The sequence below is a fragment of the Tamandua tetradactyla genome, chromosome 12 (assembly GCF_023851605.1).
Source record: "Tamandua tetradactyla isolate mTamTet1 chromosome 12, mTamTet1.pri, whole genome shotgun sequence".
Lineage (NCBI taxonomy): Eukaryota > Metazoa > Chordata > Mammalia > Pilosa > Myrmecophagidae > Tamandua > Tamandua tetradactyla.
Window position 1 is genome coordinate 36,522,590 of NC_135338.1, and position 14,562 is coordinate 36,537,151.

A 14,562-nucleotide genomic window follows, 5' to 3' on the forward strand; every position below is an offset into this window, starting at 1 on the left:
CCCACACCACCTACCACACACACGACACATGCAGCTCACGCTGCAGCACTGCTCTTTATTTCGCTGTCCTCTGTCAACTTCCCATGTCTACTTCACGTGGGCCCTGGGCAGCAGGCACGCTGGCAGCCCACAGCTCCCCCGGGGATGGGATGGCGAAGAGGATGTCCCAGTAAGAGGGCCATTCGGGTGCGGTGTTGGACATGGGGACAGCAGCTGGCTCCGGACCGTGCCTGAAGTCGTGGTGCCCAGGCTGCCCCTTCCGTGGCCTCTGCCCCAAAGGCCAAGCCTGCTCTGGGCTTGGGCTGCAGGACAAGAGGTGGGAGGAATGGGGCGTGGGGGCGTGGCGGGACAGCCTGGAAGTGGGGGGAGGGGTCTCTTGTTGCACTGACATCTCTCCTGTCCCCTCCCGTCTCCCTTCTTTCCCACAGAGCCCGATTGTGACCCAGTTCTTCCCTTCCCTGATGCTATGGTTCTTTACAGTGATCCTGCCTCTGGTCGTCTATTTCTCTGCCTTCCTTGAGGCCCACTGGACCAGGTGAGCGGGGCCTCTGCTCCCGGCCGCCCTTTCCCCAGTTCCTCCCCCAACTGCCCCACATCAGCCTAGGGCTTCCGCCTCCAACTGGGCCTAAGGAATAGAATTGAGGTGGGCTGCTTTCTTACCCAAAAGACCCATGGAGCGTTTTCTCTTTGGAAGGAGTTGCTGGGCTGGCTCTGGGTCATTGGCCTCAGGGGTGCTGAGATAGGGCCACCCTATAAGGGGTGTGGGGCCAAAACCAAGCACTCCTGGGGCTGCACCGCAGCCTGAGCCTCTGCTCCCACAGCACCCCCTGCCACGGTGCACTGAGAGGATGAGGCTGCAGGCATGAGCTCTGCAGGGAGGTATTCCAGGCAGAATGAACAGGAAAGAGAGCTCGACTTGTTTGGGAATGTAAAGTGGGCTGGTCTGGCCTAGGCAGAAGGGCCATGAGTCCAACCTCATCGCAGATGCATTCAACCCACACAGAACCCCCCCCCTTTTTTTAATTGTGTAGTATAACATATATACAAAGCAAAGAAATAAAAAAGCAATAGTTTTCAAAGCACTTTTCAAAAAGTGGTTACAGGACAGATCCCAGAGTTTGTCATGGGCTACCATATGATCCTCTCAGATTTTTCCTTCTAATTGCTCCAGAATATAGGAGTCTAGAGGGCTTAAATACATTTTTATCATCACAATTGACTCTTTTTCCATGAATAATAACATATACAAAGCTATAAATTTCCAAGCACAGCACTACAATTAGTTATAGAACATATTTTAGACTTTGATATGGGTTAAAATTTTGCAATTTTATGTTTTTACTTCTAGCTGCTCTAAAAACTGGAGACTAGAAGAGATATCAATTTAATGATTCAGCATTCATATTCATTTGTTAAGTCCTATCTTCTAGGTATAATTCCACCATCACCTTTGATCTTTCCATCCCTCTCACTGGGGTTGTTTGGGCTATGGCAGTTCTAAATGTTTTATGTTGTAAGGGTCTGTCACTAGTATGGGGTAGAGAGTGGAACTATCTGATGTTCTGGAGAGGCTGGGCTAGGTGTCAGGACTTACCTGTACCAGGGACCCATCTGGAGGTTGTAGGTTTCTGGAAAGTTACTCTCATGCCTGGAACCCTTGCGGAATCTTATATATTGTCCTAGGTGTTCTTTAGGATTGGTTGGAATGGTCCTGGTTGGGGGTTGGCAGATTATGGTAGGTAGCAAGGTCTACCTAAAGCTTACCTAAAAGCAACCTCCAGAGTAGCCTCTCGATTCTATTTGAACTCTCTTCTGCCACTGATACTTTATCAATTACACTTCTTTCCCCCCTTTTGGTCAGGATCAAATTGTTAATCCCATGGTGCCAGGTCTGCATTCATTCCTGGGAGTCCTCTTCCACATCGAAAGGGAGACTTTTGCCCCTGGATATCATATCCCATGTAGTAGGGAGGGCAATGATTTCACTTGCAGAGTTGGGCTTAGAGAGACTGAGGCCACATCTGAGCAACAACAGAGGTCCTCCAGAAGTAACTGTTAGGCATGCCTATAGGTAGTCTAAGCTTCTCCACTACCTACATAACCTTCACAAGAGTAAGCCTCATGATCGAGGCCTATTGATTTGGGTGTCCCTAAAGTTTGACACAGTATCAGGGGATTCCCTGATGGTAAGGTTTAATAGTTTCATAGTCTTTCTCTCCTCCCTCAGGGATCTTTACCAATACTTTTTGATTATCTGCTTAATATACTCTAGGATGTTTCCAGGCATTGTAATAATCTATACAAGATTAAAGGACCTTTTTCTTACTGTGTGCTTTCTGTGTTTCAGTTGTTGAAATGAGCTATACAGATAGGTTGAATTAGATTATGCACTACAGAAAATTTCAGTTCCAGATCAAATGAACCTTTCTTCCATTGGTCTCAAAGAGTATATGTGGTTCTAAAATATAGACACTGTCTTCCTTACCCCTATGTTCTGAATTACTTTAACCACAACCTGTTCAGCTTCGTTCTCATCTCTAAATATCAGATTATATATATAAAGCAACCTCTCAAAATCCAGAAATATAATCACCGCCCCAGACTTAATGTGTCTGCTCTATAAGCTTACAATCTAGGCCCCTGTTTCCTTATAAGCATTTTCTAAAGGTGACCATACCATTGTTGTTCTTTTGTTTCTGGCTTATTTTGTCTCACCAAATGTCCCACATGTTCATTCACATCGTTGAATGCCTCACCACTTTGTTCCTTTTTGTAGCAGCACAACCTTCGTTCATAAGTATACACCATTGTTCGCCAATCTACTTCTCCGTCAGTGCATCCTTCAGCCACCTGCCTTCATCAGGCATCATGTAGAGAGCCTAAAGTCCACAGTCCATCAACATTCTCAATTTTAGATAATTTCATTGTTCCCAAGTGAAAACCAATAGACACACCCTTGACAAATAGGAAATCTAACCCACCTCTTAACTCTTGTCCCTCACCCCGTTATTTACCTCTGCTGATGCTGTGTTAGTGCTGATGTTAGTGCTGTGTTAGTGCTGATTGGGCAGGGAGTGTTTGCTCTATCTTGGCAGCAGATGAGGCTCCTTTGGTCTGAAGACTGTGTGCATCTCAAAGTTATTTCCTGCACCAAAATTCCCTACCATGCTCCCTTGCAGAAAGCCAGAAGGTGTGTCCCTAACAGAGATCTCTACCGGTCTTGCCTCCGACTAAGACCAAGGCTTATGTCGGTCATTGAAAATGATTCTGAATCACATGCATAATAATCAGCATTGTAATGATTCTGAGTATCGGTGGCGATGCCCCTGTACGTGTGTGCCCTCTTTCCACTCCCTGGGTTCAGAGCAGACATCAGTGGTCGAGCATGCTGCTTTCTCTGCTGCTCCCAGACACAGCGCAGCTCATTGTGCTTCGGGGACATCAAGTTGGTGTGCATAGTTTGACCAGTTTTCTAATAAGATTCGCTGTCTGCATTATGTGGTTGACCTTTGGTTTTTGCATGCCTCTCTTGCTGATCAATATCTCTCTCTGTTGCCTTCCAGATCAGCTCAGAATCTGGTCATAGTGCACAAGTGTTACATCTTTCTGGTGTTCATGGTGGTCATTCTGCCCTCCATGGGACTGACCAGGTACCTCACCTCCAATAGCCTCTCCTCTCTCAGCCAGGCACACTCACCCTCCAGTTGGAACCTCCTCTTACAAATGCAGTAAGCCTCTAGTACTGTGGTTGCTGCAAATCCGTTCCTCTGGTGACATGAGCTCAGCACGAGCCATGTATAACTCTACTGTTGCAGCCGTGAATTTGACCCTCAAAGAGCTTGTTATCCAGCTGGGGAGATGAGGCATGCCTGCCACCTAACTGACAGCCTGGGGTGGGATGGGTGCAGCAACCACACAGTAGGAATACTGTGGGAGAGAGCACTGTGGGAAAAATGGCTGGTAAAGTTGGCTGGAGGAGGTGGCCTTGAAGTGAAAGTTGGAAGGGTTAGGGGCAGGGGTGGCTCAGCACTGAGAAGGAGGAGGGACCATGTGGACCGGCCAGCTGGAATCTTAGGATGGAAACCTCTTTGGAGATTGGACAGGGGGAGGATGGAGGGAGGGAAGCTAAGGCCAAGAGGAATCACTCATGCATAGGGTTAGCTAAAGGGCCTACCTTGTTCTTGGCTTTTAGTTTGGATGTGTTTTTCCGTTGGCTGTTTGACATCTACTACATGGAGTCTGCGTCTATCAAGTTCCAGTGAGTATGGGGATGAACTTTCTGGGTGTACTCCATGTGTGTCCCGGGCTCTGTGGGTCCTCCCCGGGGTGGATATGCAGACCCTTCCTGGAGTCCATCGCCCGTGTGTGCTCACTGGTCTGTTGGTGAACGCGTTGAGCATTCTCGTTTGTTGGCCTTCTTAGCCTTTCCTGGGCTGTGGACCACTTTGGGCAATCTGGGAAAGCCCCCAAACCCCCTTCTCTGAATGGTGTTTTAGCGATAATTATAGATTCACAGGAAGCTGCAAAACATGTACAGGAGGGCCCATGCACCCTTCACCCAGTTCCCCTCAACGGTAACAGCTTTCATTGTTGTGGCACAATGCACAACATCCGACAACCAGGAAATGGACATTGGTACAGGTTTCACAATGCTACATGCACTCTAATGCTTTGTTTTTATTTATTTGCCTATAGGATCTTCTCTTTTCTTTATTAGAGAAGTTGTGCATTTACAGAACAACCATGCATAAAATACCAGATTCCTATATACCACCCTACTATTTTTTTTAACTTTTTAATACATATAATTCAAAAAAATTCCCATTTTAACCGCTTTCAAGTGTACAATTAACAATACTGTGCTACCATCAGTAACATCCATTACCCCAACTCTTATGACTTCAAACAGAAAATCCACACCCATTAAGCAACAGTTCCCCTGTTGCTGTAATCTACTATCTGCCTCTATGGAATTTGGTTATTCTACATATTTCATATGACCAATGTCATACAATATTTGTCTGCATCTGAGCTATAGTGTTTTTTTTTTGCTGTTTTTTAAATATATTTTTTGTATTTTTTATTTTTATTTTTTTCTCTATATTATCATTTTATTTCTTTTTCTGTTGTCTTGCTATTTCTTTTTCTAAATCGATGCAAATGTACTAAGAAATGATGATCATACATCTATGTGATACAATATTTGTCTTTTTTGTATCTAGTTTATTTCATACAACATGACGTCTTCAAGGTTCATTCACGTTGTAGCATGAATCAAAACTTCATTCCTTAAGTCTCAGTAATATTCCACTGTGCACATACACCAATTTTGTTTACTGAGAACCAACTTTGAATCAAGTTCTGCTATGAATCTAATATCAGATTCTCTCCAGCTTAAACTAAATAACTTCCTTAGGAATTGAAGATCCAGTTTTTCAGGATTTGATTGCACATGAAGGTAAATATATGGCCTGGCAATGGCTCATATATAAAATTTAGTTTTTTCTTTAGAAACTTAACATTTATTCAGAACCCACTATATGCTACACTTACACAAAGGCTATCATGCTAATATTGCCGTTTGTGATTATCTGCATTTTGGAAATAAGGAAACTGACGCTTTGCTGTCCAGAACTTATCCAAGATCCCCAAAGCGGCAGGCAGAGGAGATGAGTGGGATTTCATCTCAGGTCCGATTGACTCCAACCGCCACTACCTTTCTACTATGATACGGATTCAGATGGATTCGTTGGTCTATTTCTACCTTTGAGCACTATCTACACTCCTCGTCGGTTTTTTTTTTTATTAATTAAAAAAAAATTAACTAACACATTTAGAAATCATTCCATTCTACATATGCAATCAGTAATTTTTAATATCATCACATAGATGTATGATCATCATTTCTTAGTACATTTGCATTGATTTAGAAAAAGAAATAGCAAGACAACAGAAAAAGAAATAAAATGATAATATAGAGAAAAAATAAAAATAAAAAATAAAAAAATATATAAAAAAACAGCAAAAAAAAACTATAGCTCAGATGCAGCTTCATTCAGTGTTTTAACATAATTACATTACAATTAGGTAGTATTGTGCTGTCCATTTCTGAGTTTTTATATGCAGTCCTGTTGCACAGTCTGTATCCCTTCAGCTCCAATTACCCATTATCTTACCCTGTTTCTAACTCCTGATAGTCTCTGTTACCAATGACATATTCCAAGTTTATTCTCTAATGTCGGTTCACATCAGTGGGACCATACAGTATTTGTCCTTTAGTTTTTGGCTAGTCTCACTCAGTATAATGTTCTCTAGGTCCATCCATGTTATTACATGCTTCATAAGTTTATTCTGTCTTAAAGCTGCATAATATTCCATCGTATGTATATACCACAGTTTGTTTAGCCACTCGTCTGTTGATGGACATTTTGGCTGTTTCCATCTCTTTGCAATTGTAAATAACGCTGCTATAAACATTGGTGTGCAAATGCCCGTTTGTGTCTTTGCCCTTAAGTCCTTTGAGTAGATTCCCAGCAATGGTATTGCTGGGTCGTATGGCAATTCTATATTCAGCTTTTTGAGGAACCGCCAAACTGCCTTCCACAGTGGTTGCACCATTTGACATTCCCACCAACAGTGGATAAGTGTGCCTCTTTCTCCACATCCTCTCCAGCACTTGTCATTTTTTGTTTTGTTGATAATGGCCACCCTACTATTAATACCCTACATTAGTGTGGAACATTTGTTACAATGATGATAGCACATTTTTATGATTGTACTATGGTTTAACTTAGGGGTCACTATTTGTGTAATGCAGTTCCATGGATTTTTAAAAAATTTTATTCTGTTACGATATGTACAATCTAACATTTCCCCTTTTAATCACATTCAGATATCTATTTCAATGCTTAATTATACTCACAATGTCTTGCTCCCATCACCACCATCCATTACCATAACATTTCCATCTTTCCAAATAGGAACCTTGTGTATTTTAAGCCCTAACTTCCTATTTCCTATCCCCACGCCCTCCCCTGGTAATCTGCATTTTAGATTCTGATACTATGAGTTTAACAATGTTTTTAAATATACAAACTATATGGATTACAAAGAAAAAACAATTATACTGAAGTATAGTTGTCAAAATATTTTAAAGGGCAAATTTGTAACATAATCTTAACACATTTAATAACAACAGCTCATTTAAAAATATAAGTAAATTCATTAAAGTTTATTATTTTAAAGACATCAGTGTGAAAGCTGCTATTACTTAGCTTGAAAACAAACATCAAATTCTGTGTGGGGGGAGCGTGTCTGGGAAGACTCCGTGCAGGCCATGGTGGATGCAACCAATTTTGAGTTTTTGTTTTTATGGTTGCATGTGTCCCGAATCCCAATATTCAAAAATAAAATGCTTCCAGAGCTTGCACAATGAAGCCAAGACCCAGTGTGTTGCTATGTACCCCAAAAAGGCCAGGTTCTTTTAATCCATTCCTGTAGGTGTAAACCTATTGTAGGAGGGACCTTTTGGTTAGATTCTTTCAATTGAGATGTGACCCATCCAATTAAAGATAGGTCTTAATCCTTTTACTGGAGTCCTTTATGAAAGGATGAGCATTCAGAGAAGCTGAGACACACCCACAGAAGCAGAGAGAACCACTGAAGCCAGAAGCTGAAATCAACAAAACCCCGGAGAGAAGGACCAGCAGACACCAGCCATGTGCCTTCCCATGTGACAGAGGTGTCCCAGATGCTGGCGGCCTTTCTCAGAGAAAATATCCTCTTGTTGATGCCTCAATTTGGACATTTTCATTGCCTTAGAACTGTAATTTTATAAATCCCATTGTAAAAGCCAACCCATTTCTGGTATGTTGCATTCCATCAGCTTTAGCAAACCAAAACAACCAGCATTCTCCAAGATCTCTGCTGTTAATTCTAATTGTAGTTAAATTCTAATTTTTTTAAAGAATAACAACAGTCATCTTTGGCTGGGTCTGTATTTTTCATATAATTTCTATCAGAAAGAAAGGGTTATGAATCCCTGCCTTGACTTCGGTCCATCAAAGAAGGAATCGTTTTTGCTGGAGTTCTGAACTATGTCTGGTGCTCTCAGAACACTTCTGTACAGCTCGGGGACCTCGGACACAATGCGGGTACTTTATCACCCACGTGAGAGTAGACAGCTTGGCCATTTGATGACTGAACAACCGACTCCTCGATGACGCTGTCCTGCAACATCAAAAGAGGCAGCTGAGAAAATCGATTGAAATGGAAAATTTTAACCACATGTCACCTATAGCTGCAGGTCTAATAACGGACATGATTTTGAAGTTGTGATGAGTGCTAGTGAAGTAAGATTTCCGCAGTAACTGTGGCATCAATATCTGCTTTCTATTGGCGACGTTGTGACGGCTGCAGCTAACCTCACTGCAGTCTGTTGCCCACATTCTTAATGGAAGGAAATGCTGAATTTCAGTTAGAAGTTGGTGCAAATAAAGATGTCATTTTTTTTCCCCATCCAAGGTCCTGGACTCCAGAATTCTACCCAGGGATACCCCCGGGTCTGTGGAGTATCCTTTCTTTGGATCAAGTTAGTGCATGGGTTTTCTAGCCCACTGGCACCTTACGTAGACTGTCCCCACCCCTGTTTGCAAGAGATACTGCTTCACTTAAATTGGGTCGAGGGTACATATAACTTTATTGTCCTCATCTCTGTCTTCTCCTCCCCCAACCCCCCACCTGCCTCACATCTCTACTACCTCCCTTCTTTTTCTCCTCTCCCTTCCAACATGTCCCTCCTTTCCCTACTCTCCCTGCTTCCATTGCTGCCTTCCACCCTTGATCCCGTCTCCACTGCCCAGGTGCGTGTTCCTGCCAGACAATGGCGCCTTCTTTGTCAATTACGTGATCACGGCGGCTTTGCTTGGCACAGGCATGGAGCTGATGCGTATAGGGTCACTCTTCATGTATTGCACCCGCCTGTTCTTCTCCAGGTCAGAGCCAGAGAGAGTCCACATCAGAAAGGTGAGGACCAGGCCCTGCCCCTGGGCACAGCATGTGGGATTCTTCTTGGGAGGGGGTCAGGCCCGGGGTAGAGCCTACTGGAAGCACCAAGGCCTCTGAGTTTAATGTGGCTAGATGGGTGCTTCTCAGGCTCCAGGGTTGGAGGGAGGCTGCCTCTACCTCCCAGGGGGCCAGCAAGGAGCATGGAAGCCATCACGCAACCTTAGGGTGGTGACTTCCTGCCTTCTACCCCAGAGCCAGGCCATAGACTTCCAGTATGGGCGAGAGTACGCCTGGATGTTGAATGTCTTCAGCGTGGTGATGGCGTACAGCATCACGTGCCCTGTCATTGTCCCTTTTGGTAAGTCATCTCCAAGGCACACCCAGTTAGGCTGCACAACTTTAGACTGGAAAGGGGAATTGAGCCCTCATGCCTCAGGCCACCTCTTGGACCACAAGGAGACCTGGCACAACCTAAGAAGCAGGGAGGAGAGTCGTCAAGTCCAGGACCAGGAAGTGGGGAAGAAGGGCTGCAGTTGGATGATTGCTTGCCTAAAATGTTTGTTGACTGAATGCATGAGTGAATGACCCTCCACCAAGGTAGCAGAATAATTCTGAGGACGCCACAGAGTTCACCTCCATGGGGCTCCCACAGCCTGTCCTTGGCTCTTGCTACTCTGGAAGCCCTGAGTCTGGCTTCTCAGGCCTTTGGAGGGCCTTGGGGCGGTGCGGGTCCTGACTATTGGAGCAGCCGCTGAATGTTTCCCTGTCTTCCTGCCCCCCAGGACTGCTCTATCTGTGCATGAAGCACTTAACAGACCGCTATAACATGTACTACTCCTACGCACCCACCAAGCTCAGCGAGCAGATCCACATGGCTGCCATCTACCAGGCCATCTTTGCACCGCTCTTGGGGCTGTTCTGGATGCTCTTCTTCTCCATCCTCCGCCTCGGTGGGTACCAAACCCGCCCCCCCTGCTGCGGGAATGCCTCAGTGCCAACTCCATCAGGGTAGAAAAAGCCCGGAAGAGAAAGCTGTTGCTCATCAGAGCTTCGCCAGGCCCAGGGACCTCTCTAGACCTCAAGGGCACATCAAGGGTGCCAAGGCTACGGGAAGAAGGGCTTGGACCAACATGGTCCAAATTGTATGGGTTTTGGTTTATAATGTTCCAGGCAGGAGATGTATCATATGCCTTCATTCTCACTCAAGGCTGGGAAGAAATAAAATATTAGCGATATGGGTGCTCAGTTCCCATGACATTCCCTCTGGGATCCTACAAGATTCCTGGTCATGTGAGTTGCCAAAAAGCTGGAGGAGGGATGCTGGGTCTGCACTGGTGACCAGCTCGGCCCTCACTCTCGGGCTACACACAGCTGCTGTCCCTGCCATTGAGGCCTTGGGCAGTGCTGCCCAGGCCAGCTCAGAGACACACTGCAGGGGTGGTCCCCACTGGCCCCAGGCTGACTCCTGAGCTCTTGTCCGTCTGTAGCACCCACACCACCAGCTCAGCATCCCTGCCAACCCCTCCCCAGTCTCACAAGCTCACACTTCAGAAGCCCCGGGCCTTCTCCTCCTCCACCACCCTTCCCTCAGGAACATTTAACCTTAAAGTTCTCAGGTGAGTGAGAAGGGAAAAGTCAGTACTTTTTTTTTTTCTCAACAATTCTCCCTCTCACATTGGTATTTGTAAACAGTCAACTCTGTTTCATCCCCAATTTCTTAACGTACTGGCCTTTCCTTGCCAGCTGGCAGATTTTTTTTTCTATAATGCTTTTTTCTAAATATAAAGGAATACATGTTAATTATCAAAAATAGGGAAAAAAGACCACGATTTCAGCTGGCCACAATCCCATCCAGAGCTTGGTGTACATATGGCTTCCAGCTCTCATCCCTTGCAGATGTTTGGAGGAGCAGGGAAAGCAGGAGGGAGTTGGTTAGCTTGTTATTACTTTACAAAATTGGGAGCATCCATTTTATGACATCCAGTCTTGTATTCTGAGCTTTTTCACTGCACCTGATGTTCTGAGCAATCTCCCACATTATTAAAATACAGTTTAAGCAGAGGCCTTTTAATGGCTGCATTAAATTATATCAGTTTTAGTCACTTCCCCATTTTAGTTTTTGAGGTGTTTGCTATTATGAAAACACTGCCATATGCATCATTACAGGGTCATCTTTGACTGCAGAGACTGATCTTAATATTTACCTAGGTACAATACTTAAACTGCTGTAAAAAAAAGTGACCACATATCCCCGAATGAAATATAGATGACTCTTAAATTCTAGATAGCTTTTTATTCCGTAGCATAGATAACTGAGCACTCTCACTTTGAAAGGGCTTGCAGGGAAAGGTGTGGGGCATGGACTGTGTTTGGGGCAGTGGCACAAATGGAATAACTCAAAGGTCCTTCCCAGGGGCCATGGTGTGGAGATAGCCAACAGGCTGTGAAGGCCTGCTTTAGACTATAGACCTTCCTTTTTTTTTTTTCATGAAATCCGCAAAATGCCCAATTCTAGACTGGTCAAAGAGAATAAAGAGGTGACGTTGTCGCGTCAGCTCACAGATGTCCCAGGGCTAGGAGGAGCCCCTTTGGAGGTGCCGCAATGGCTGGCACCCCTTGAGCACCAGGCCCACGGCCTTTCTTTCTCCTCGGCAGGTTCATTCCACAGCATCACCTTCTTTTCCTTTTCCATCCTGGTCCTCTCTGTGATAATAGCCTTTTGTGGCACTCTTCTGGGGAAGTTTCGGAGGGTACCTGACCATGAGGTGAGTTGCCGGCCTGCCTCCCCCCGCTGGTTCTCCCTGGGCCTGGGGGGTGGGAAGCACCCAGCTCCAGAAGACCCCCTGACCTAAGCACCCACAGCAGCAGAGAGGAAAGCAACTCTCTCTGATGACGGGGCGTGCGAGCCCAGGGCATGTGTACCTAGCCTTGCACTAGCCCAGGCGTTGGCCCCAGGACCACACTTCCTGGGGCAAGGAGGAGAAGTCCAGCAGACAGCTCTCCTCTCCGATGCTTCCTTCCACCAGCAGCCTGGGCTCAACCCTCCTGCAGTGGAGGTCCTGTCTGGCCCCTGAGCTGGGAGCACCTTTCCCAGGAGGAGAGGGTTTGAGAGAGAGAGGCTGGAGCAAAGGAGGGGCGGTAGGTGAGGCTAATGCAGTCAAGTCATGTTCTTACCTTTAGGAATCCCAGGCTATTGACCTTGTGAGGCTCTCAGGTTTGGACGCCGGGGCCAGACCCCACCCACCGGGAGCTGTGCCCGCAGCACTGTGTGTCCTAGATCAGCATTTGCCCGCACGTGGTGTGCGTGCTGGGGTACCTGAGTAATTTCCAGTGAACCAAATCGACATCTTTTTTTTTTTTCATGGTTATATACTTAGTTTCCTAGTTAACATTCTGCTTAAGGCAAGCGACACAGGTTTTCAGTTTAAGATAGTGAAGTCTCCTTTTTAAACGAATTTATGTAAAGAAAAGGAAGTCACTTGATGAAAAATGCTGGCATTCCACGGATGTGATACAGGAAGGCCAGGCAGGTGGGAGGGCCTTGTTTCCAGTGTCCGTGTCCTCTTTGCCTGGCCCTCCTCCTCCACCACCTGGCCTGACTGCCACACTGGAGAAGGGACCAGAGCAAATGGCCCTGCTGGCTCAGTCTGCCTAACACGACAGCATCTCGTGATCTCGCTGCTCACGTGCCCACGATAAAGAAAGAAGATGGCAGGGGACCTAGAGCAGAGATTTAGAGGGGGAATCCCAGGAGAAAAGAAGACAGCGCTGAAAACAAGTCCTTTCCTGGCGTCACAGCGGGCCTGCCTCTGCACCCTAATCCTAACTCTCCCTCCCTGCTTTGTGGCTCTTGGGAACAGAATGTGGGGAAGGGACTCCAGCCCTGCCCACTGAGCAGAAGGGCCGGAGAGACACAAATTGAGGTGGGTTCCTGAATGGTGGAAGGCCCGGTGAACGGAAATGTAGGGGCCAGGAGCACTTGCCGCCAGCCCTCCTGTGACCCACCACCTCTGTCCCCACTGCAGCCTGAGGAGGAGATCCAAACGGTGTTCGACGTGGAGCCCAGCAGCACGTCCTCCACGCCTACCTCCCTTGTGAGTCACCACCTTCACCTTGGGGCACAGCTCAGGTGGGGGAGGCGCCCGTGGGGCTGGGCCACACTGGTGGCGCTGTGGGGGCACTGGGACTTAGGGCCTTGCCTGGGTATTGGGGAGGAGACGCCCCCCCCCCCCCGGGCTCCCCTCCGCTCCTTGACGCAGCAGGACTTGGCCCAGGTCCAAATGCTGCCGTGGATCTGGCTGCGGAGCCGGTCCGGAAGATCCATCGTTTATGCGACAAGCGTTAGAAGGCCTAGAAGGAGCTCAGAGAGGAGGCGTTCGCTCAGGGTGAATAAGGCCTCACCGCACTGAGCCGCGTAGACGCAGGGTGGAGCTGGGGCTCGGCCTCGGGACCGAAGGCTGCCTCCCAGGGCACAGGTGCCGGGCAGCGCGGCGCAGACAGCGGCAGGGAGCTATCGGAGGTGCGTGCGGGAGCGCTTCCCGCAGCCGGGCTTCCCGCGCCCGCGCCACGAGTGCGAATGGATGCAGGGCCGCCACAGCTGTGCCCTGAGCTGGGGCCCCGTCCGTGTGTGCCCGATCCCGGGGCGCCCCGGAGGAGCAGGGGGGAGCTCAGGGAAGGCTTCCAGTGGAGGCACCATCTGGATTCTGGGAAGGGGAGTAGGGCTTGCCCAGATGAAACAGGGTGTGGGGGAAGAGCGTTCAAGGAAAAGGATCGCCCTATGCAAAGGCTCAGAAGAGAGAATCTGGAGCATTGGGGGAACTGTAGACAGTTCTCCACTTGGTGGAAATGCAGGGTGGGCAGCCAGGCCCGGTGGGAGACGAGGCTATAGGTGCGGGCAGAGTTGGGTAAAAGTGTCAAAAGCATAATCAGTGCCCGTGGTGCACGGACACCCGGGCAGTCAGAACCACAAGCTTGCTTGGCTTTGAAAAAACCCTACAGATAGGAATAGAGTGACTCTGGGAGGCAGCGGGGAGAGGCAGTTTGGGAGCTCACAGAGGTCACATAGCAATTTCCCTGGGCCCTCCCAACACAACCGGCCTCCGCTGTTAGCAGGCAGTTTTACCGAAATCTTAAGAGCCCATGCTTCACCACTCTGGCTTTGAATCTTTATGATAAACTCACACAGGAGTTGTTTGATAACCCCTCATTACAGAAAAGGAAACTGAGACTCAAAAAAGCTTGTCATTTAGCCCATAGGGCACTAAGCAAGCTGGAGGCAGAACACAGTTTGAACCAGGATTGCCTGACCCTAAAGCCCATGTTAAAAAAAAATTTTTTTAACTAGGATTGTTTCCATCTTTCATGATTATAAAAGAAGTACTATGGACACTGCAGAAAATTATGGAAAAAACAATTAAGCAAAAATAAGGAAGTAAAATCTCCATATTCCCACCACCCAGAGAGGCCCACTGATATCTCAGTGTATATTCTCCCATATAGATTATGCTATATATATTTTGACAAATATTTTATTTTATATACAATTTTTATTTTTAT

At 46.9% G+C, this 14,562-nt stretch overlaps 1 protein-coding gene across 9 annotated transcripts in view; it reads left to right on the forward strand.

Moving 5' to 3' along the window:
- TMEM63C (transmembrane protein 63C) overlaps window positions 1-14,562 on the forward strand; it is a 92,860-nt gene that overhangs the window by 74,306 nt on the left and 3,992 nt on the right. For 8 of the 9 annotated variants that reach the window (XM_077123173.1, XM_077123170.1, XM_077123168.1 and 5 more), the window contains 8 exons: window positions 429-535; window positions 3,564-3,650; window positions 4,193-4,258; window positions 8,862-9,024; window positions 9,259-9,364; window positions 9,789-9,956; window positions 11,662-11,771; window positions 13,032-13,100. In XM_077123173.1, the coding sequence (XP_076979288.1) occupies window positions 429-535; window positions 3,564-3,650; window positions 4,193-4,258; window positions 8,862-9,024; window positions 9,259-9,364; window positions 9,789-9,956; window positions 11,662-11,771; window positions 13,032-13,100 (876 nt within the window). Of the gene's footprint in view, window positions 1-428; window positions 536-3,563; window positions 3,651-4,192; window positions 4,259-8,861; window positions 9,025-9,258; window positions 9,365-9,788; window positions 9,957-11,661; window positions 11,772-13,031; window positions 13,101-13,280; window positions 13,526-14,562 lie in introns of all 9 variants that reach the window. The other variant, XR_013160377.1, reaches the window with a different exon arrangement.